This window comes from Myotis lucifugus, unplaced genomic scaffold (genome assembly GCF_000147115.1).
Source record: "Myotis lucifugus unplaced genomic scaffold, Myoluc2.0 scaffold_360, whole genome shotgun sequence".
NCBI classification, from domain to species: domain Eukaryota; kingdom Metazoa; phylum Chordata; class Mammalia; order Chiroptera; family Vespertilionidae; genus Myotis; species Myotis lucifugus.
Genome location: NW_005871408.1, coordinates 55,854 through 80,100, shown reverse-complemented (window position 1 = coordinate 80,100; position 24,247 = coordinate 55,854). Strand labels below are relative to the sequence as shown.

At 49.9% G+C, this 24,247-nt stretch overlaps 1 protein-coding gene across 5 annotated transcripts in view; it reads right to left on the bottom strand.

Annotated features, from left to right (window-relative positions):
* The window catches only part of PTCH1 (patched 1), a 65,986-nt gene that overhangs the window by 26,359 nt on the left and 15,380 nt on the right, over positions 1-24,247 (bottom strand). For 2 of the 5 annotated variants that reach the window (XM_006101423.2, XM_006101424.3), the window contains exons 3-13: positions 16,204-16,393; positions 13,307-13,376; positions 13,119-13,210; positions 11,546-11,744; positions 11,128-11,249; positions 9,989-10,136; positions 9,051-9,182; positions 8,511-8,666; positions 7,776-7,874; positions 7,154-7,279; positions 301-419 (exon numbers count right to left, since the gene is read on the bottom strand). In XM_006101423.2, coding sequence (XP_006101485.1) covers positions 301-419; positions 7,154-7,279; positions 7,776-7,874; positions 8,511-8,666; positions 9,051-9,182; positions 9,989-10,136; positions 11,128-11,249; positions 11,546-11,744; positions 13,119-13,210; positions 13,307-13,376; positions 16,204-16,334 — 1,394 coding nt within the window. In that variant the 5' untranslated portion in view covers positions 16,335-16,393. Of the gene's footprint in view, positions 1-300; positions 420-7,153; positions 7,280-7,775; positions 7,875-8,510; positions 8,667-9,050; positions 9,183-9,988; positions 10,137-11,127; positions 11,250-11,545; positions 11,745-13,118; positions 13,211-13,306; positions 13,377-16,203; positions 16,394-24,247 lie in introns of those variants that run through there. The other 3 variants (XM_023764902.1, XM_023764904.1, XM_023764903.1) reach the window with 3 other exon arrangements.

The following is a 24,247-nucleotide window of genomic DNA, read 5'->3' as shown; positions in this document are numbered from 1 at the left end:
AAAGAAAAACACCCCAAAGGCTATCCTTTTTCCAGATGTGTGGTTTTCAACCTTTGTTCTGCCCTAATCCATCGAGATATGACACACTCCCAACAATGAGCAACATTGGTTCATGATAGAAATAAATCATCGTATCACAACCTCAGGGCTGTGAGAATGTGGTCAGAGAGGCAGAGATCCCCAAGGCAGCACCCTCTTCGACTAGCGCCACTCCCCCGCCACCCACCCATCCAAGTCCACAGACGATAAGCACTACCACTCTGTACCCCACAATAAGGGCCCTGCAGCCAGGGCATGTACCTTGTAAAACAGCAGAAAATGTCCAGTCTGCGGTCCTCGCGCCGGTACAGATCCATGCTGAGGATCGCAGGGAAGATGAGCAGAACCATGGCGAAATTGAAGACTACCACCACCGCCGCCTGAGCAGGAGGAAAATGGAGATGTTACCAACAGGTCTCCTCCCAGGCAAAGGACTGCTTTGAAAATAAAGATGTGCTATTTTTAAAATTTAATTAATTATTATTATTATTATTTTTTTTTAAGAGAGAGAGGGAGAGAAACATGGATTTGTTGTTCCACTTATATATGCTTTCATTGGTTAATTCTTGTGTGTGCCCTGACTGGGGGTCAAACCTGCAACCTGGGCCTACTGGGACAACACTCTGACCAGGGCTGGCAATAAAGATGTTTTAAACAACTTTCTTTCCCCTTTCCTACTGAAGAGTTTAACCCTAAAGTAGATGTTCACGTTTCTCAGCACTCTGCTGCTCTCTCATCACTAAGAGACCATGTGATTGGACGAGGCCCCATCACCCTGGTCCTTGCCATTGCGCATAATCCCATGAACCTGTACGGCACAGACACAGGAATAAACGGGCCTCTTGCTAGCGACCTAACTGGACCAGAAGGCAGAACAGAGAAGACACCTGAGACGTTTTAATTTAAAGCTAAAGGGAACATTTCCCTCTCACAATGTTTCTAGGAGTTCACGCAGCCGATTTTATGCTTAGAAAGCGTATATACAAGATGGATCGAGTCTATCAAAATGGCGCCTTTAAAACATGAAATAAAATTTCAAACGCGTCCCCTGAGGTGTTTAATAGGCACATTCCGAATCGCCCTGCCGCCGCCTGTGGGTGAGAGCGGGGACAGAAGAGGCCAAGGAGAGTGAAGCAGGAAGGTTCCGTGTGTGATTACAGTGTGCAGGGTAAGGAGCGCAGATTCAGTCACCCCACCACCCAGGATAAACACGGGGTAGAGGCAGCAGTGCTCCGGCAAGTCTCCTGCTGACCTGTCAAAATCACACCCGGGCTGTTCCCGGAGACAGCCAGCGGAGGACGAGGACGGCTGAGCGCGCTCCCGCTCAGAAAGGCCGGCGAGCAGCAGCACAGCCAGAAAATGCAACTCGTGTGCTAAGCAACCCAGAAATCATCAGCAATTTTTTGGACAATTATACCCTCTTGTGAGGTTTTGTTCAAAGAACTGCTTAGTTCAAAACCCTTCTCCAACCGGGCACACATCTGAGGGTGAGGGAAGAAAACTGACACCCAGCAAAAGCACAAGAACTGCACCAAGGGCTTGGACAGTCGTCTGAATTCACGCTCAACGCGAAACTGCAAACCCTATTCCGGAGGGATGCCTTTCAGTACTGCATTCCCTGCCAGGCCCACAAAACCAGGAAGTCACCAAGGGGCTCCTTCTGAACAGGACCGGGCCCCTCTCCTCAGTCCCCCGTGAAGATTCCTCTTCAACTCAGAATAAGTGCTAAGTGGCCACGCTCACCTGTGTAAGGAACCATGAGCCCTGCCGGTGAGGCTCATGTTAGCAAGCAAGTCACTATTTTGACTGGAGGAGCCCCCTAAGGCAGCGGTTCTCACCCACTGGGTTGAGACCCCTTTGGGGGTCGAACGACCCTTTCACAGGGGTCGCCTAAGACCATCGGAAAACACATATATAATTACATATTGTTTTTGTGATTAATCACTATGCTTTAATTATGTTCAATTTGTCACAATGAAAATGCATCCTGCATATCAGATATTTACATGACGATTCATAACAGTAGCAAAATTACAGTTATGAAGTAGCAACGAAAATAATTTTATGGTTGGGGGTCACCACAACATGAGGAACAGTATTAAAGGGTCGCGGCATGAGGAAGGTTGAGAACCACTGCCCTAAGGGATCAGTACTTTGGAGAGAAAAGGCAGGGCCCTGCGCTGGGTGCTGCAGATGCATTGGTGAGTCAGACAAAATCCTGCTCTCAGGGACCGACACCACCGTCCACCAATTACACTCTAGGCTGACGGGTGTCACAAAGCAGAAGCAGGGCTCCACAGCGGCTCAGGGCAGGGAGAGAGCACGCAGGTGGCTGGAATGGCGGTCAAGGAACCATTTCCAGGGACACATACGACAAAAAAGGCCGCTGGCACAACCCCGAGGAAGGAGGTGCCGCGTGGAGGAAATCCGAAGGGCGAAATCTGAGAGGGACATGCTGTGCAGCCGTTCAGCACTGGAGGCTAAGACTCTACTAAGCAAGAGGAAGGAGAAAGCAGGAGCCATGGGAGGTCAGGTCGTTACACATGATTCATGGGTTCCTGCGGCAACCAGGGGGCAGACATCAGCAGAGCTTCCCTCCCCCAGTGAAGACTTGGTGATACAGAGGAGGTCACCTGCTGGAGGTTACCCAGTCAATCGGATTCAAACGCAGGCTCGATGCCTCCGCCCTCAGCCCAACTGAGACCTGGGGGTTCCTGTCCGATCTGGTCCCCTCCTGAGGGGAGGGACGCGGGGTGGGGAGAACGCCGACCCCTCAGAGAAGAGGGATGTTGGGAAGAATGGGTCTGAGTCTCTACATCAGTGGTTCTCAACTTTCCTCATGCCGCGACCCTTTAATACAGTTCCTCATGTTGTGGTGACCCCCAACCATAAAATTATTTTCGTTGCTACTTCATAACTGTAATTTTGCTGTTATGAATCATAATGTAAATATCTGATATGCAGGATGTATTTAGGCGACCCCTGTGAAAGGGTCGTTCGACCCCCAAAGGGGTCGCGACCCACAGGTTGAGAACCGCTGTTCTAGGATTTTCTAGGAGAACTCAATGCTGGGGGTGGAGTCCTTTCAGCTTTTCTTTTGATTACAGTTATTTTTATTTTTTTTAATATATTTTATTGATTTTCTACAGGGAGGAAGGGAGAGGGATAGAGAGTTAGAAACATCGATCAGCTGCCTCCTGCACACTCCCCACCGGGGATGTGCCCGTAACCAAGGTACATGCCCTTGACCAGAATCGAACCTGGGACCCTTCAGTCTCCAGGCCGATGCTCTATCCACTGAGCCAAACCGGTTAGGGCTGATTACAGTTATTTTTAGAATTCAGGAGTACAATGTCGACAACAAACTCTGGGTGACTCGGTTTGAACAAAAGTTCCTAAGGACAAGAGCCAAGACTGTGAAAGGATAAGCCACGCAGGCACACACGTGGCCCAGGGGTGCAGCCGGAGCGACACTGGTACTTTCCGGAGGGGCTGGGGAATGTATAGGACACCAGCCTCATCCAATGAGGAAATCTGCCCAGCATCCTCCTGTCTCTTGGTGGAAATAGCGCAATGAGAGAAGAAACTCGAATGGCTTATTACATATCCAGGGAGTACATTGTCTGGTGAGAAACTAACAGAACTTCAACACCCCCTCAAGGGCACCAGGACAGTAAAAGCCAACAGCAAGGGCTCCTCAGTAAAGAAGTGTCCCTGCTGGAGCCAAGGTGAGGTTAAGAAACTGTAAGCAATTCTGAAAAGGTGCTGGGGTGGACCGTGCACTGTCCACCGATTCTAACTGTGCTGAAAGGCAATGTTCCTGCAAAGCACCTACGGCGGCCCCGCTGAGGCCCTGGCAGAGCACAGAGACCAACAGGCCCGGTCTAGAGGGGCCCTCGTCTCCACCCGCGACCACTTGGAACAATAAGGCATTCTCTCCCGGGAGTCCCATGGAGGAACAAACACCACTCAGTTACCAGCAAAGCCAGTGCAGGGCTCTGGTTCCCAAAGGCTTGCAGCGGGCGCCCCTGCCTCCTGGTACAGAGGTGGCATTCGGACAGATGGGTGGAGATAGGCACGAGGTGTGAGACAGCTTCTTCGGGGGAAAAATTCCATAGATTCCGGTAAAGCTACAAAACGGGAAAAGTCGCACAGGGAAAACTCCCAAGTGACCATGGGGGCTGTATTGGACAGAACCTCTCTGGGTCTCTCCCTTTAGATGCTTAGTAGGTAGCACCCTGAAAACATCAACACAAACGGATGCCCAGAGTCACAGCGGCACACAGTTCCCTGAGGGGAGAGAAGCACGCCGAACGGTCAATTTCGAATGTCGACACATGTCAAAGGGCACCAGCATTAGAGTTAAAGACTCTGATGAGTGAGTACTGCAAAACGCAGGGCGCAGCTCTGTCTTTTCTTACATTTTCTTCTTTTTTAAAAATTTTGTTTGACAGAGAATGAGCCCGCATCCTGGGCAGCCACTCTTTCCTACATGAGGACTCCTGGAAGCTGCAGATGCCATTTTCTAAGGTGACACTGCAAGTGCCGGGGAACAGAAACGCAAAACTGACAGCATTCGTTCCGCCTCCGGCAGGGGCTTACCTTGGAAGCACTTAACGTACTGGCTTTTCTAAAAGACGTTAGGGAAACTCAGGTAGCGTGTCAGACCGGCACACCAGAGGGCACCATTAAGGAGAGTGTGCCTTGATGAGTCACCAGTGTACTGAGAGAGAAGAGAACATGAGAGAGGACAAGGAGGCAGCAGGGGCGTGAGGCAGAGCAGTTGAAGAGCAGCGAGGGAAAGGGAGCAGGAAGGAGTGTCGGGAGAGAGGGTCCCACGACTAGAAGACTCTAGAACAACTTCTCAGTTCTAGAATCTGCTGCACGGAAACCCAGAGCGGCGGCACAGGGAGCTGCGCAGAGGCTGGGTGTGTAGGGGGCACGCCAGTGCAGGGGGCACGCCAGTGCAGGGGGTATGCCTGTGCAGGGGGTGGTCCATAGGCAGAGGGAGCTGCGTGGAGGCCGCCTGTGCAGGGGGCATGTGTGTGCAGGCGGCAGGCCATAGGCAGAGGGAGGTGCATGGAGGCCGCCTGTGCAGGGGGCGGTCCACAGCCCCGCGGCCCCTGGCCCTGCACCAGCAGCAGCTCCTTCCCTCCCATGTCACTGAGAAGTGTTTTCTTTGTCCTGAGCCTCCATCCCAGTCTCAGGTTAACTTGATCCATGTCCTCGCTATTTCTCTACATGTTTATAACAAAGGAAACCTTTTTTGTTGTTTTAAATCTTTTTGCTTTCGGGAGCTGGTGGTCACAGTGACCGGCACGGCATCTCTTTTCATGTTATATCTAACACTAAATATCAGACAAATCCAGGGTCCCAAACACGGGAGAGTCCTCAGCTGCTGAGTCAGTAATTAGTGAAATGAAATTCAAATATGAAGACTAAAAAAGAGCTAATCATGTTAATAAAAATGTAAACGGACACCCATTCTTAGAACCTTCTGGCGACTGAAGGCAGGAAAGCAGTATAAATGAGTGGGGTATAAAGACAGTTTGAAAGTGACATCAGAAGCCGCTTCCTTTAAAAACCTGGCCATCTCACGAGTCACACATCATACTGTAAAGCAGGGGTCCTCAGACTTTTTAAACAGGGGGCCAGCTCACTGTCCCTCAGACCGTTGGAGGGCCGGACTATAGTTTAAAAAAAAACTATGAACAAATTCCTATGCACACTACACATATCTTATTTTGAAGTAAAAAAACAAAACGGGAACAAATACAATATTTGCGTTTGCATGTGGCCCGCGGGCCGTAGTTTGAGGACCCCTGCTGTAAAGGAAAAAGAAATAAAGAAACGAAGGGAAAGCCATCGCTCCTTCCATCTGTTTTGGAAAAGCCGATAGAGGGGATAAATGGTGATGGTTAAAAAAAAAGTAAATGTAGCTCCCAAAACTTGAAGAATACCCTTGAGCTATCACTCGCTAAGTCACTTCGGGTTAGGAAGACCGAGTGGCCACGCAGCCTCTCCTCCGTCTGGGGAGACGGCAGGATTCCTGGGAGTTTCCCACAGCCAGCGCGAGTGGAGCCGGGGGGGTGGCACGGCTGCAGCCCCGGCCCAGCCTGGAGACCTCTCCACGCTCACAGCTCACAGAAGCTGGCTCTTGGTTTAAAAAAGTTCCTGATGGCCTTCAGGTGTGAAAGGAGAGAGCCGAACAATGCGGGGGCCAAACTGCTCTGCATGAAGGGAGAGGAATTTTGAGTTTTCTCGGGCAGCCTAAGAGGGGAACCGGGGGCCAAAGGGAAAGAGGAAAGGGGTTCAGGAGAGTCCGTGGAAGTTAACTAAGGAGAAGAGGTGGCAAGGCCCATCAACAGACCCTGCTGCAGGCAGAGAATGGAGACACCTTCTCACACAGTGGCATCCAAAACCACTCCGTTCTGAGTGATCACCTAGTTGGCTCCCTGCCCCCACCTTCACGGTCAGCGAGGGCTGCTCCGTCGGCGGCCTGGGGATGGGCCGCGCCACGGGAAGCAGGAGGGAAGGTGGCGTGCTTGGGAGAAAGCGTGGAAACCCAGAGGGGCGTTCCAGCAGGGAGGCCATGACGCAGCCAGACCAGGACCGGCGCGGGGACTCCTGCCCACGTGCAGCAGGGGCTCACTGGCGTCCCCCAGGGAGTGGCCCTGGTGCCTTTCAGTTTAGCTATCCATGCAAAGGGTGACTCCTGAAGGCACCAGGCCTGTGGGATACCCGGCCACAGAAAAGGAAAGAACACCACGGCTCTCCTGAGAGCAGCGGTTCTCAACCTGTGGGTCGCGACCCCTTTGGGGGTCGCCTAAGACCATTGGAAAACACATCTATAATTACATATTGTTTTTGTGATGAATCACTATGCTTTAATTATGTTCAATTTGTAACAATGAAATGGGGGGTCACCACAACATGAGGAACTGTATGAAAGGGTCGCGGCCTTAGGAAGGTTGAGAACCACTGCCTTAGAGGAACATCAGCGTGAAGCATCTGCCCAGGAGAAGGAGTCCCAGGTGCTGACAGGCTACGTCCCTGCCTGCAACGGGACCGCAGCCGCTTGGCGCCGCTCACAGGCTCAGCGCTGGGAACTCACCTGCAGGGAGAAGGCCCTCAGGGCAGGGATTGGGATCAACGCAGCCATGAAGAAGGCGGTGACGTTGCTGATGGATGTGAGGGCCACGCTGGCTCCCGTGCGCTTGAGGCACTCCCCGGTCCTGTCCTGAGGACGAGAAAGCACAGTGCTGAGAGCTGCACAGAGCAGGGTCTCCTGAGAGCAGGGGTTGCGTGAACAATTCAGATACAAAATCAGACCCATGGTGATTGAGAATGCTGCCTCCGGCAATCCGACAGGGAGACCCCTGGCTTCCCCCAACACGGGCACTGGAGCATTTTCAGTACCATCCACACTCATGTGCTGCCCATGTTATTACCACCCAAAACACAAAGCTGCAAGATAATGACTTAATTAATACAGCTTAAAAGGTGGTGGGGACAAAGTGACCCCCTTCCCCCCACACACCCTCAGAGAAACAAATGCACTTTGGAATGTATTTCCTGGGGTCCTTCCAGCTGACCTTCCTTATGTAGAGCCAGGAACGCGTCCTCTGACTTGGGACATTACTTACTGGGGCAGACTGAGGAAAACCAAGCCAAATACTCGGGAACAGAGGGGCTGTGGCTGCCCCCGCAGCCCTATTCCTTTGTTTTTCTCTTACCTCAAAAGGGATTCTTTTGTTCTGCCCCGTTTCACTGAATGCGTGGGCCAGCAGGAACACATCATCCACACCAACGCCAAGAGCGAGAAATGGCAAGACCTGCGCGGGAACGAGGACAGCGCGTCAGACAGGGAGGCTCAAGCCTGACCGCTCCAGGGCTGTTTCAAACACTGTCCCAGCGCCCCCCAGAGCTGGCAAAGGGCAGCGTCCGTTCCTCAAAGGGAGGCGCTCCGCTTTATCTGACAGTTAAATCCCCGACGTCTAGCAGTTTCGGCTCACGCTAGGTCATACATGTTTCTGATTCTAAGCGCCACACACATTGATTTTTTTTAAGTTAATAAACGAGAAGGAATGGAACTCATCTAAAGCAGTGGCTCTCCGGATGTGACCCCTGGACCAGCATCGTTGGGAACTGGTTGGAAATGCAGATTCTCCACCCCCATCCCAAACCAACAGGCTCAGAAATGCTGGGTGGACCCAGCCGTCCAGTGTTCACCAGCCCACTGAAGTTTGAGAACCATTGCTCTACTAATGATCTGAATTCCACTGATGAGGGAAACATCTCTACTAATCGCCAAGCCCATTCAGCGCTCCCGCCCACAGAGGCGTGGGCACGCGCCCCTGAGAGATGTGGCATCCCAGCGGAAAAGACCCTCTAGGTGACATGGACACACAGGAGGCCGGGGCCTGGGAAGGGGTGTTGGTCAACAAAGCGATGGGTGGCTCCTTTAGTACCTGAGTTGTTGCAGCATTAAAGGAAATCCCGATCAATGAGCACAGGCCCAATCCTGCAGCCACTGACAGTGCAACCAACAGGACGCCAGCCAGCCCCACGGCACCCTGGGACTTGGAGCAGTCCCAGCGCAGCATGGTTAAACAGGCATAGGCAAGCTGCAAGCAGAACCGTGGAGGGGGAGGGTGGGGGAGGGGAGGAGGGGGGAGGGCAGGTGGGGGAGACACAAAAGCCAAACATTAGAATGTGTAAGGATTCTAATGTTTTCCCCCACCCATCACCCCAAATCAAAAGGTAAAAAAAAACTTAATGAAATCCAACAACAACAAAAATTTACATTACAGACATCACATGAAATGGTACAAATCAAAGATGGGCAAACTCCACACGACCGCTTCTCAAACTGCTATGAAGCCTGAGCTCTCTCTGTCTGAGATGCACATGTGTTAAGAGCAGTTAAAAAGCAGGAGGCGTCACGGAAAGGTAAAAACCCAAAACCAAAAGAGACCCCAACCCCCGGGGCGGACTGAACGGACGGTTACCATCAGCAAGTAGCCGCTGGCCACTCGGATGACGCTGACGTCCGAGAAGGACTTGAGGATGTCGTCCAGGGTCGTCGTGGTGAAGGAAAGCACCTTCTGAGAGGAGTTCTGGGCGACGCTTTGATGAACCACCTGTGGTCAAAACAGAAGGGAACGTCCCCGATGAAACCAGTGCTTCAAGGAGCTTCCATACATAGCCCAGGTGCCGGGGATGCGTCTCTGCAACCTGACCTCCACTGGTTTTCTGGTGCCTTGTCAAGAGTTCTGCACAATTCAGGTTTGAACTTGGGCTCGATGACCCTGGACCTGGGACAGCAAAGGTGAGCACTAATCCAGTGAGCAGGTGGGGCTGTGGGGAGCCGGTGTCATCGAAGTTCACGCCCAGGGCTGTATGTGCTCTACGGGAGGACTGCTGCTCCCTCCCCGCGGCTCTCCAGCAGTTCCCACTAATCCAAAACAAGGCGCTCTCACGGGCACCCCTCCCCGTTCATTCTCGGGCCACCTTTCAAAGGTCGCACGCAGCTCAGGAGAGGTCACTGCTCGGGAAACAAAGGCCAGCTCCTGTCACATGACCTAACCGAGGGCACTGCAGCTGTGACGGAGTCTATGCCTTGCTAATGCTTTCCAGACACCTTTTCTTGTGCAGCAAGTGTTTTGTTTTGTTTTTTTAAACAGTTATGCCTAACTCCAGAGTTCACAATTGGTTACTCAAAATGTTCCAGGGCACCCCAATTAGCATGTGCGTCACACAGATATTAAGATTTTCAATATCAAGAAAAGGGAAAAATGTTTTCATCCCACAGGTTCCCAGACTCGGTCTGTTTTGAAAATAAATTCTAATAAAAAAATGTTTTAAAACATCATTCGAATGAAGTATTTAGAAACTAAGGGGCTTGTACCCAGATTCAAAGGTGGGTGTCAGGACGCTGGCGGTTTACCTCCACGTAGGTCCTCTGCCACGCCTCCAGGATGGCCGCGGCCTTGTCCTCATTCCAGTTGATGTGTGAGACATACTCGTACCCCTTGAAGTGTTCGTACATTTGCTTGGGAGTCATTAACTGAAACATGGTCTGCAAGGCGTGAGCACTGGACGAGGGGTGGTGGTGAGAAGGCAGAGATCAGCACCCCGGAAGCAGCTCTCCGCGCCCCACTCTCCCGCAGCCATCCTATCCTTCCACATGAACACAGGTTCCCACTACAACCGGACCCGGGTGTTACTTTATTTAACAGACTGATGCACCATGTTAAAGGTGTCACCTTACAAACCTTCTACAGATAGACCCCAAAATTAAATTAATAGGCAATTTCCTTTCTCAGTTTCTACTCAAGGAAACAGGGAGGGTAGAGGAGTAGATAGCTTGGCCAGATATGCTGGGCTCACCCCTGCCCGCTCGCCTGTGCAGAAATCCCAGATGGCTTTCCCGAGGGAGCAGGCTCGGACGAGTGCCTGTGGCTGACGGCACGGAGTGCAGTGCCCACGGGACAATTCTTGGTTAGCCATCATTGGCTGGTTTTCTCTTTAGCTTAACAGTGGTTCTCAACCTTCTGGCCCTTTAAATGCAGTTCCTCATGTTGTGACCCAACCATAAAATTATTTTCGTTGCTACTTCAATAACTGTAATGTTGCTACTGTTATGAATCGTCATGTAAATATCTGATATGCAGGATGGTCTTAGGCGACCCCTGTGAAAGGGTCGTTCGACCGCCAAAGGGGTCGAGACCCACAGGTTGAGAACCGCTGGCTTAACAGGTTACAAGGGCATTCAGCTCGTACCACTTAACTCCACATGCTGTGACCATGTGTGCCCCGATTTTCTACACAATGGGCAGATCTAAAACCCTATATTCACTAACTACAGTCTCGATGAAAACAACAAAAATGTTCTCGAAAAATGCCCCACATGGTGCCTTTTCAAGCTGGTCTGGTCTGCTATTATTTTCTAAGATGCTATTACAACAGACAGCTAGCTAGGAGAGCAGGGAAGCATTAACACCAATACACTTGCAGATGTCGGAGGGAAGTGGGTTCTCGGGACAGGAAGCAACGCGATGGTTGGGTTTCCCTGTGTTGGGTTACCTGATGAGCTTCCCAGTGCTGTTCTTGACCGTGCCACCCACAATCAGCTCCTCCTGCCAGTGCATGTACTTCCTGGATAACCCATGACATCCGCCACTCAGGACAAGGGCCATATCAAGAGGCTAGAATAGAAAGACAGCCACATAATTGTGGGAATTAGCAGGCAGGTCACATGCCTTGTTAAAACCCAGCGCATTCAGGGCTTGGTTGTTTCAGCGAGAACATGAAAAACAAGGCTAATGAGAGGCGTATGGCAAATCTTACAGCAGAATTTCGCTCTATAAACAAACTTAGTGCCACAGACAAAAGGAGTCATTGAGAATGAAATCTTAAAAATGAAAAGAATAAAGCGAAGAGTGGGGGAAACCATCACAGTGTTCTCCCTGCCTGTCCTGAGAAGAATCCCGGATGTACTCACTTTGGTGGCATTTTTGTTGGGGGCGGTGGCGGGGCAGTCTGGATCCGCTGGGTTGAGGCAGGGCCGGTCCATGTAGCCATGGCCAACTTCCGCCTTGTTCAGCATTTCCTCCCAGCTGTCCACCTGGTAGTTTATTTTCTTTAACTCTTCTAGGAATTCCAAAGGGTCAAAGTTTGTCCACTGCAAAGGAGGCTTACCTCTGGGAAAGAAATGAGGAGGCAAGACAATGAAGGGGCTTCCGAACCCTCAGGAAAATGACAAGACCGCGGAGAGTGCTCGCACTAGCGCTGATCACATGAGGATTTTGGTAACGCTGCCATCCTGGGACCCCGGTGTGAAAAAGCAAACCGCTCCCTTCCGGGTCTGTGCATGCAAACCTAAGTCGGGAAAGTAACTCCAAGGAAGGTGGCAAGCAGAGGGCTGATGCATGAATGAAGGCACAAGGAATCTGAACTTGCCCACCTAGTGTATTTTAATACCGAAAAACAAAATTAGCCAGTGGTGCTTCTAAACAGAAGACTGAGATTTTTAAAAAAAAAGAAAAAAGAGGGAGTGGCAATATCAAATTAGCACTTGCAAGCCTAATAACTACTTTGTCAATGTCATCAATCAAAATATTTGATCTCCATTACCTGTAATAATCCCATACTTATGAGCTCCCTCTGACAGCCTGGCAGGCAACCCCCTAAGCCCCCTGCCGCCTCCGCCATCACCGCCATCAAGGCCACTTCCCCCCACACTCACTTTTGAATTTGTGCTGTTGACAGACCAGAAAGGCTTTTGGCTGCCTGTTATGTGGTTCAAACCACACTGTAGCTGCTTAACCAGGCTGAAGCCATTATTCAGAATCTCCCAACCAGAAAACACAAAACCCCTTATTTCCCATCTAAAACTGTACACTGAGGGTCAGGGGATGGCCACTGCAAATTGCTTTTGCAGAGATGTGCAAGCTAGGACAGAAACAATAACTCAAGCACTAACTCCTGCATAATTAACTGAAAATGTCGACACTGATTAGCAATTATTCTTTAAATGATGAGGAGTATATAATATCCAACTGCTAAACTACGAAGCACCCACTAGCAGGGCCTTCAAAGATAGCAGATTTCCCATTAAATGTCATTAATGTGATCCCAAGAAAGGTTAACATTTTCCTCCTCAGGAAGATCTTGAATTTTCACTCAAGATATTTAGTTCTGACATGAACCCACTAATAAATTCTTTCCTTAAAAGATAAGCTAAGCTTGAGTGCAGTCTGCAAAACTGCCAACATTTTAAAGAGTTAAAAATCACACATACTCTGAAACCATTTGCATTTTATTTGCATATAAATAGGTTGGTAAAAGTGAATGAAATTTAATGATGCCTACAGAACTTTTTTTTTTTTTTAAGAGGAAAAATATTCTGCTGCAGACCTCTCTCTCCCCAGACTATTCACTCAAAAAATGCACATGGAATTTCAATGTTTTTACTTCTTGTTCAAAACTGAAACAGAATAAACAATGGTAAAGTAATATCAAAAACATTCTAGAGCTTAGAAATCAGACACCAGAAAACAAAATCATACACTTACAGTAGGTATGCTGTCCCAGACTGCAACTTGGCCCCTTCCCAGAAGCAGTCCAAAGGCGTGATAATTAAACAAGGGTAAAGATATTCTATTATCTGTCAAAGTTAAAAAGAATAGGCCAAGCGTTAGGCTGACGCACACCACTGGGGTGTCTTTGAGAATGTTCTTTGTAAACAAAAAAGAAAATATACCTGATCCATGTAACCTGTTTCTGTGATAAGTTCTCCGGATTTGTAACACAAATGTTCCAATTTCCACTGCCTAGTGAAGAGCAGAGACAAAAATTTCTCATTGCAATAAAGTAAGGAACTCAGTGCAAAACCGGAACTATAGACTATATAGAACAAATCGAGATTTTGGTCACTTTTAAGTATCTGTCAAAACGAGCAGAGCTTTTGCCAAGTAGAGACCCAACAAGCTCGCTTTAATGAATAGTTAATACTCAATTGTAATTAACGTGTGGGTGTTTATGTAAATGAATACTACCAAAGTACTTGAGAAGTCTTGTTTCCTTAAGTGTTCTCCCAATAATCTTGTTTACACCATTAATCTGCTTTCCACATACATTAAACAACTTCAGGGCAAATAATTCAGATTGAGTTATCATAAATGCAAAATAACTGGAGACTAAATCGGTAAGGCTTATAATGTATTAACATATTCAGGTGGGAAAATATTACTGCCTTATTTTTTTTTTTTTTTACTAGCAGATAATGTCCTTATTAATAGACAGTGTTCACAATGAACTTTCCTACTCTTAACCATGAATGAATGCTGCAAGCAATGCCAGGTATATCCATTTCCCACTTTATGGTCTTCTCTTCTTGTCCTGTAGATTAAGTATACTGACCTGCACTTACCGTTCATCTAGCACCTACCTATTATCATAGAGCACTGTTATCCCTAAAAGAGTGCTATATAAGCCCATGCCTTAAGGAAGGTAAGTCTAACTTGAAAGAAAAAAGGAAATTTGGAAAAAGTAGGGGAGAGAAATCCAAGAGAAGAAAAAATAAATATAAAAAGCTCCCTCCACACTGCTCTGTTGTACTGATCACCCAAAGGAGAGTTCTGGACTTGGCCTTCTTCCCTGTGGCACCAGCCCACACACCCCTTGGCGACCCACTAAAAGGCTGCCTTCCTGCTAAGCGTTCTTTGACCAGTGCTCCTAAGAATGACCCCTTTCTCTTGAGCACGGGCTGGTCAGACCTCCCGCGTGACGCCAGGAGCACCTGCAGCGGAGACTGCCCGTGTTGGCTTTGTACCTGCTCATCGATACTGAACTCTTTCTTCTTTCTAACTAGACTCTCAGCTCCTTCCACAGGACCCAAGTTATCAATTCATTCATCCATCTGCCCACCCATCCACTATGTAAATGTTCATATTCTAACTCCATACCGCATCAACATAGACTATCCAGCATGAGTAGGTTCTCACTTCACATCCCTTGATCAATTAATTCATTTAAACTTGCTTGAGAAGGGCATGGCTGTGGTTAGAAACACCACTGGGCTTGGAGCCATAAGAGAGGTATGAAACCTGGCTGTGTACTATTTAATAACTATATGAACTTGGACAGATGCTCTAATCGATCTAATTTCCAATTTTCTCACCTAAAAAATTGAGATGGGTTGAACTAGGTGTTCTTTCCAGTTCATGCATAAAAGTCCTCTGGTTCCATCTCAGTGAAACTGTTATTTCATTGTACAGATGCGTCCACATCTCCTAAGTAAGCGGCGAGCCCCTCCAGGTGAGCTCCAGCACGTAGGCACGCACCTGGCATGCGCACAGTGGCCCTGACACCCATTTCCACGTGCACATTTTACTAAGTTGCACCAGGTAGTGGCTTTCCCTTCAAAGCTCCTGGAGGGCTGTGCCTGTGAGAGCTGGGATGCGCTCTCCATCCAAGTTTGCCTGACAAGAGCGCTAAGATACACCCCCTGGCATTTCCTAAAGCTCTTTCACATAAACATGTGCCTGATCTTGTTCTGGGACCCTCCTGAGGACACAGAGCAAACACTCCATAACTTAGTTTACAGGGGAGGAGACAAGAGTGTGCTAACTAGGTGACGTGTCCCAAGGTCAGGTTGGGCCCCCGAATCCTGCCTCCAGCCGGACGGGTCTAACAAAATAGCCAACCCAGCGAAGTGCATGCAGAGTTGAGGTTACAGCAGAGACAAGGACAGACTTTCATTTTATTCTCCCTCATTCTCCCCGCCACTGAATATGTCTACACTGCCGCTTCCTCCTGGTGTCGAAAGCCTGTGGGGGCAGGACAGAATTAGATAAATGCCAACTCAGTGGTCCCCCGGAAATGGGGTTTAGGGATAGTCATCTCAACCGCTCAGGGAGAAGACCCAATTAAATGAATCAATTCAGGCAGTCAGGCAGTCAACGAACTCCAGGTGCCTGCCCTGACCGAAGTGCTGGACAAGATGTGAAGTCCCACCCTGATATCTCACAGCTCAGATAGACGAGAAAAAGTGCCAGAACTCCTCCTCTGCTTTTACTGTACCCACAGCATTGTTACATTAGCTATGAAGTTAAAGGGTAATATTTTGTGAAGCTGTGCATAAGTCTAACCTACGCCACCTATCTATCAGCAGAAATGTGCCATAGTGGCTCCACCCTCTATTGGTTTTGTGATACAAACCAACACCTGTTAATATCTACAGTGACTACAAAATAATGAGCAGTAACTTCTTTGTTTTTCTTTTCTATTCTATTCTTTCCTTATTCCTCGCAAGCTGACCAAAGGCAATGTAAAATCTGACTGCTCTAAAAACAGCTCAAGTAATAAAACATCTTCAGGATAGGTGTACTGTATCGCATCCCAGTGGCTGCTTGAAGGATCATACACATTTGGGGATAGTGACTTAATACTGAAAATACATTATAAAGTCATGTCTTTGATTACCAAACTCTGGAAATGGATCAAGGTTTTTTAAAATTTTTTTAATAATTTCATTTAAAAAGTCATTTCATTAAAAAAACTATTTGAATGAACACCCCACTTGTATTTCTAGGGCAACCTTATTTATTAAAATAAAGGGGCCTAAGCGAGCAGCCTCTTCCCACGGCCTCACCTTACCTGTTATACATATACACGTGGACCCGGCTGGCCTGGAGTGCTGAGTCCAGGTGTTGGCGGAGCGCTTCTGTGGTCAGGACGTTAGCACCTTCTTCTTTCGGGGTCTGGATCATGAGTTGAGGATTAAACATAGCCTCTTCTCCAATCTTCTGGCGAGTATAATTTAATTCACGACTTACTCGTCCACCAACTGATAAACATGTACGAGTTTCAATTAGAACAGCACAATCCCCACATTTTCACGTTCTATGTGCTACCTCTGAGAAGCAGAGGATACATGATAAACAAACTCTGGTTATGAAAGTGTGGGGCTGATGTTTGAGGAGTAACAGTCACATGGTTGTTATCAGGAATGTTTAACTTACCAATCCTATACAATAAAAGAGAAACATGCAAACTAACCGTCCCTCCGCTACGCTCAAGCCACACCACGAGCCACGCCCACCAGCCAATCAGGAGCGAGTATGCAAATTAACCCAACTAAGATGGCGGCGGCCACGGAGCTGGAGCGAGCAGGAGGCTTGGATTGCCCCCGGCGATGGAGGAAGCCAAGCTTCTCACCTGCCCTGGCTGGCCCTGGGCTCCGCTCAAGACTACAAAGTTTCAATTATAGAAGATAAATAAATCCCAGGAAAAAAAGAAAAAAAGGAGAGGCTGGGAGCTTGGGTCGCCAGGGGGCGTGGCCAGGCACCCCAGCGGGACTCCCCCACCCTGAAGAGGCTGTGGGCAGCCTGAAAATGGCCCTCAGCCCCTCACCAGGCTGGCCACACCCCCATGGGGTGAAGGTCCCCGCTGGAGGGCTTGGCCAGCCTTCAAACAGCCATCAGCCCCTCACCCAGGCTGGCCAGGCACCCCAGTAGGGACCCCCACCCTGAAGGGGGTGTGGCCAGCCTGAAAACAGCCCTCAGCCCCTCACCCAGGCTGGCCAGGCACCCCAGCGGGACCCCCACCCTGATCCAGGACACCCTTCAGGGCAAACCAGCGGGCTGAGGGACCGCCCTCCCTCCCCCCCCCCCAGTGCACAAATTTTTGTGCACCAGGCCTCTATATATATATGCCTAAGTGACCATTTGACCAGTAGCTATGATGCACACTGACCACCAGGGGGCAGATACTCAATGCACAGGCATGGAAACATAGAACAGACTGATGAATCTCAAAGGGAAGAGGGGCAGGGAGAGGACGGGAAGAGATTAACGAAAGATCTTATATGCATACTAGAGGCCTGGTGCATGAATTCGTGCATTGGTGGGGTCACTTGGCCTGGTCTGCGAGGATTGGGCTGAAACTGGCAGTCCAACACCCCGGTAGGGGTCCTGGATTGTGAGAAGGTGCAGGCCAGGCCAGGCCAAGGGACCCCACCAGTGCACGAATCTGTGCACCAGGCCTCTAGTAATAAACATAAAAAATATTTGCTAAACCCATGAAGGACTGTCCTGTCACATGCACAAACCTAATGCATGGGTGCTTTGTGCACCTTCTAACTACTGCACTGTTGTGCAAAGGGGGGAGGGGCCGGAAAACTCAGACACCTTTTCCTTGCAGACCAGACCAAATAGCGCTGTTACAATTTCTTTCACTTGTATAAACAAGGTGCCCCCACAGCACATTTCAAGATAAATGGCTTCACTTTACACTCTTCTCCTAAACAATCTGGCGAAGGTAACAAGGAAATGTTTCTCTTTGTGGAAAAAGAAACAAAGAAAGGTGACAAACTGTATTCAGCATAAAACTTGCCAGGAGAAGATGAATAATGGGATTCACGTCAGATGCGCACGGGAAACCCCACTGGAGAGGAACCAAATGTGTCAGCCGGAGCTGTCAGGGGCAGGCCCTGGAACCCGGTTCCCTCAGACTCACCTGGTCAGCATCCAGAAAACACAGGTGCCAGGTTGAGCCGCCTCGGGCGGGCAGCCTGCGTTCTGGGAGCTCCAGGTAATTCTGAACGTGCTGAGGAAGCCAGAACCCCTGCCCCAGCCCCAAGCCTGCACTCCAGCAGCCCAGCCAAAGCTGGGCTCGCCAGACGCCAGCGCAGCTGGGCTCAAGAGGCGCTGTTGCTGCAAACTCCCTTTGTCTCTTCCTCAGGCCCGAGGTTGTGGTTTTAGAACGAGCCAAGCTCGGAATGCTGCACCTGGCTGGGAGGTATGGCGGGAGGGGAGGGCTGAGCTTCGATCCCATGCAGATAAGGGGAAGGGGCTGGGAGGAGCAGCAAACAGAACCCTAGAGCCCCCTGACCCCACACACTCCAAGGCCCACAAGTGAGTCTGCAAGTTCCCGAAGGTACTGATAGTGGCGCTCGCCCAGAGGCAGGCCTGCGCCTACGCTGGTCAGAGGGCGCCTCAGCGATCACTGCAGCTCTCCCAGGAGGAGGAATCCTTTTTCTTGGAGTTTAGTATTCAAGGACATAAACATTTGGTTTGGGCAAGTAAATAAGTACTGGGAACTGCGGGCTGTTTCATTCTCTTGGCATATTTTATAAACAAGGGGGCAGGCTAAAAAGCAAATAATGCCCTCATTAGGAAAACCAGCCCAGATCCGCAGACTGGGGGGTCATCTGTGCAGGCGCATGCATGTGGCCCAGGCCACCGTGGAACTTGTGAGGTGAGGCTGGACATGAACAGACTGGGTGCATCAGAGAGGAAGAGGGGGAGGGGAGAGAAGGGGGAAAAGACAGAGGGAAATGATCAATTGGCTACAAAAAGAGTTAAGACTCCTCAGGCAGAACTTTGACAAATGCCCTGGGGAATTAGGGAGGAGCTTGCAATCAATTTGACATTTAAGAAAGACCACAGGAAAACATAGGAAACAGCCTGCAATGCAGCATAAAGGTACAGAATGCCACCGGCCCTTTCCAGGAGGCTCCTGAAAGCTGCCCGCGGCCAGGGTGAGGGTTGCCCTCTGTCATGGTGAAGGCTGCCTGCAGCCAGGGTGAGGGCTGCCCTCTGTCATGGTGAAAGCTGCCCGCGGCCAGGGTGAGGGCTGCCCTCTGTCATGGTGAAAGCTGCCCGCGGCCAGGGTGAGGGCTGCCCTCGGTCATGGTGAAAGCTGCCTGCGGCCAGGGTGAGGGCTGCCCTCGGTCATGGTGAAGGCTGCCTGCAGCCAGGGTGAGGGCTGCCCTCGGTCATGGTGAAAGCTGCCTGCGGCCAGGGTGAGGGCTGCCCTCGGTCATGGTGAAGGCTGCCCGCGGCCAGGCTCTGATTGGCTCCTTGGGCAGAGATTGCAATGCTTGTCTTTAACCAATTAGCTAGTGGGCTGACTTACACTCCATCCCACCTTCTCTAGAGACAGAAAAGTAGTTTGAGGCTAAAAAGTCAATTATTAGCCCGGGGGTCCCCTCTGAAAAGCGAACAGCACACCCAGGAGCTCCGTTCAGCCTTTTAGAAGCTCGGCCGCTTCCCTTGACTGGCTCTGCCACCAGGGCCCCACGCCCAGCCTCGCGGAGGCCTCCTCCCGTCCCCTCAGGGCTGGCTGGCACACCATTTCTTGGTCTGCTTACAGAAGTCGCACTCCCTTTACCTTTATTGAAGCTTAAAGCTTCAGGTGAATGAAGACAGTGAGGTAACAACAAACAGCACCAGAGCAGGAGCCCAGGCCTGTGCCCCTTAGCAGAGCAGCGGCCTGGGGCCACGATCAGTAAGGTGCTGACCCCGGGAGGGGCGCCCACAAGGATGGCGGGATGCAAGGTCCCACCCTGGGACTCCGACTACGCTCTTCCAGCCAGTCTCAGGCCAGAGCAATTACTTTATCACAGGGGTCTCAGAAACGATGTTATTTCCCACCAGGGCTCCATAACGTCACCTTTTTAGATGTTTAAGATAGATGTGCTAATAAAGGTGTATATTTTCAGTGCCTGGGATTGAAACCCTTTTTGCTCTTCTGTCTCGATGCCCAAGTGATAAACAGGAATATTTGGCTAATGTGACAACCAGTTTCAACCAAGGTAAGACTATCATCCCAGGTGGAATGAGCAACCAGCGCTGAAAGACCCTGAATTCTAAAGTTTCCTCAACCACCTATGCCAGTGGTGGCGAACCTTTTGAGCTCGGCGTGTCAGCATTTTGAAAAACCCTAACTTAACTCTGGTGCCGTGTCACATATAGAAATTTTTTGATATTTGCAACCATAGTAAAACAAAGACTTATATGCTGTTTCCTACTTTTGAGCATTGTGAAATTCCATTTATTTTTGCACATTACGTGGCCACATTTTACTTATCGTTTCATCTTATATTTGACTAAGAATTTTTTGCAAAATTATTCAGTAATTTTTACAAAGTCTAGTTGACACCCGCTTTACTTGACAAATGTCCGTAACAATTCATTGATCTGCCAACCACTGGGGGTGCATGCTATATGCTAAGCCGTAGGGTGCCATGGTGGGTGGGACCAGGGTGTCCTCTGCTCCAAGAGGCTGGCTGGCCCTCGAAGCAGACAGGCGTCAGACAAGCAATGCATAACATAATCTCCTGGCACAAGACGGGCCGAGGAGGAAACGAAGGTGAGGTGGTGATGCCTTCTGAGTTCCTGGGTGGTGGGGAGGGGCAGGCCACTTCCCATGGAGTGGCCAGGGAAGACCTAAAAGGAAGTAACTTTGAAGAGCGAGGGGAACAGTGTTCTGGGCAGAAGAATTGGCAACAGCAAAGCTGCTTAGGTTTGGCTTTTGCAGGGAGAGAAAGGAGGTGAGTGTGGCTGGCCCCTGGCAACACCATGATAATGTCATTCACTTGGTTGCAACGGCAGGTACACTGAGCTCCTTCCCGGGGCGCCCGTGTCATAAACTGCACAGCATTCACATGCTCTGACACTGGTATTCGCCCCGAGGCACTCTGGAACAAGCTACCAGACACGGAAACCCCTCTGGGCAGAGCAATGTTATGGATTCACCTGACTTGCTACCCCAACACATGCTCCTATCCTAAATCACAGCCGAGTAGCAGCCAGAGGGGTTCCTCACGTTGCTGGCTTTTTTATCATGCACCGTGTGAAGCTTGGCTCTCAGAAAGCCCCACTGACCCCATTTCAAGGGACTGAAATTACAGGTGTGACCTGGGAGAAATGATTTTCTTCTTTTTCCATTTTCACGGTCAAAGCCCCTCTCTCTTATTTTTAAAATAATTGAATGTTCATGAAATAGCACACAGTCATTTTTTACTACTGAGCAGAATGAACCATAAGATCTGGTATTTGTGATGTAGATGTAGGTGACAGCCATGGGAACAGCCATCATTGCTGTTGTAGTGGTTTGTGGGGAATATTCAGCTGCTTCCCTTTTGGGGGTTTATCTCTGTCTCTTAAATTTTCTGAACATGTACAATTAAAGGCTTCCATGTGACAAGAGAAAAATAAACATGAAGCTACTTGGTAGGAGTCTGAATTAAAAACAAGCTCAATACAAAAATAACGTGCATCTCTATAATGTCCTGAGTCCTACAGTCTTTTCCTCCTCCAACCTCTTTGCACAAGGCTCAGAAAAACATGTTGCCTCAGGATCCTGGGACACAAAATAACCTTTATACTTGTGTGGTGCTTCCCACGTGCAAAGCACTTTCACACTCATTATTTACTTATTGACAAACATGTTGCTCATTGTCACTCCCCTATGAAATTGGGGCACACTGGACTGGACAGGTGATGAGAAGGGGGACCAGAAGTCCAGGGTTCCGAGTCCCAGCCCTGCCACTGGTGGCACTGAGATTTGGGACGAGCCCACGATACCGTTAATCCACAGTAACCTTCTCTGTTAAAATGGAATAAAAATGCTACTACTAACCTCATAGGATCGACAGTAATGTGAAAGTTCCCAAGCCCTTAACCAGTAGCTGAGCAGGCACCTGTTTGTTCGTTCATTCATTCATTCATTCACTCATCGCTGGGTATGTATCAGCACCCGATGACAGAGGAGAATGCGTAGCTGCAGTTTGGGTGACTACAGAGTTGGCTGCCCAGACAACAGGAGGCAGAACCAACCCTTTAACCCCGAGTCCAACTGCCTTTCGAGCCTCGTGGCCTCTGAGCACCAGCTGAGGACACGGCCTGGGAGCACCAAACCCCACGCACCAGATCAGAGCCAGCTCACGGCTGTAGCTCTCAGGATGCGGGATCGTGCTACCCAGGGCACACGATTGGTATCTTTCTTTAAAAGGCAACAACATTGCATCGAGATTTCCCAACACCCCTGAGGAGACCCAGTTTTGTCAGTAGAGCCCCATGGGCGGCCGTGGTTAGGCCCCATTTTCTTCCTGGTCCCAGAGGGGCAGAGAGAGGAGGGCCCAGGGAACAAGCGGCCCTAGGCCTCTTTGTCTGCAAATTCCACTGTCTGGTTCTCCAGAAACCTGAGGCTCAAACCAGTTCTTTGAAAGAGCTGGGTAAAAGGGCATCACTCCTGCGAAGTTCTTGATCAAGCTCTGTGGATCCCTCCCTCCCCGAAGCAAACCAAGTCTAGTTTTCCAAGGCGAAGAAGGGCCAGCACAGGTGAGAAACCATTCCACGCTGGGGGCCACAGCTGGGCCCTCGCTATTCCGATCCGTGGTGAGTGAGCCAAAGACACCCCCTTCGTGGAGTCCGCCTGCTGTCTCATCCCTTGCCTCAGCTTTCTGCACAGGCTTAATACACGCCTGTGGCATTCATGCAAAAAAGCTTTTCGCAAAAGCTTATTGTGATCCACAAAAAGATAATCTGGGCGACCAACCAAAGTGTTTTTCCGCTGCCCACTCACCTCGGCTCACCAGGCTCGCCGGGGCACACTCAGGGTGTCGGATGAATAAATGAATGAACAGCCTCAATACAGAGAGAGCCTTGGGAACAGGCAGTCATCTGTATAAGATATTAATTCTCCTCAAAGCCTCAAAAAGTCAATCAGTCAAAACAAATGACCCTTTCAGCCTGAAAAGTACCCACTCAGAGTCCAATTAGGAAAATGGGTCTGTGTATATGCAAGCGTAGCATTTGCATTTGATTAATCCCATGAATTATCGAACAAACACTAGATCTCCCCCCCCCTCCCACACACACCCTTTAGTTACTTCTGGTCCCTCTTTCAATGTTGCGATTAGTTATTAAGAGGGTGAAAAAAAAGTACCCATCTCTAAAAGGGTGCAACTGCAAAATTATGAACACCAGCTCATTTTCTAACTTGAAAAAAAAAATGAAGATTCAGTAATTTGGGCAATTGGCTGAAAACTCCTAGGCTGTGAGTTTTAGTCACTTTTCCACCCATCTCTTTTATTCATGACTAGCCAACTGCTGCTTAAGCTCTGGGCTGTTTTTCTCCTTGTGGGATTGTGCCCTTGGGTGTTGCCATGGGAAAATGCTAGAATCAGATAGCCCAGAGAGAATTTGCCTTCATGAAGGGAGGCCAGCGAGATGAAAACCACAAAAACAAGACAAAAAGCAGGACACCATCCCGTCCCTACCCCTCCCCAGAGACAAGGGGTGGGGGTGGGGAGGTGGAGTGCAGAAGTCGCTGGAGGCTCCCTTGGAGCATGTGTCTGCTGCAAGACCCCACAACAGCTGCTTGTGGTGCCATCTGCTGCAGCTCAGCCTGCTTCCTCTGAATGGCCTTCCCGGGAGCCAACCGCTCGCCCTGTCGGACACGATCAGGTCAGCCCAGCACTCTGCCCACACCGGATCTGCTGCCTGCCACAGGCCCCCTCACCTCCCAGTATTTCTTACAGGGCCGCCAGCTCCCAAAATGACACTGTGTCTGTCAGGAGGCCCACTCTTCATGAGCGGCTTGCTGTGCAAATGGGGGCTGCGGTCAACCCCACCTAAGACAGGCCGAGTGAAATCACAGCCTAAGAGCCAAGCTGAACCTGGCTGCTGGCAGGACACAGCGGAGGAGAGCTCTGCTCTAGCCTCGGTGCCTACCTGCCCGGCTGTGGACTGTCCCAGGTCCTACCATGATCTCACCTCACTGCTCAAGGGCTGAAAAACCTGCAGATGCAAACCCAAGCCCTGTCCTTTCTGAGGAGCTGAGCAAGCCCAGGAGGGTCCCCCCCACACACAGCGGGCTTGCTCCCGAGGGAAGGCTGAACCAGGAAGCAGCA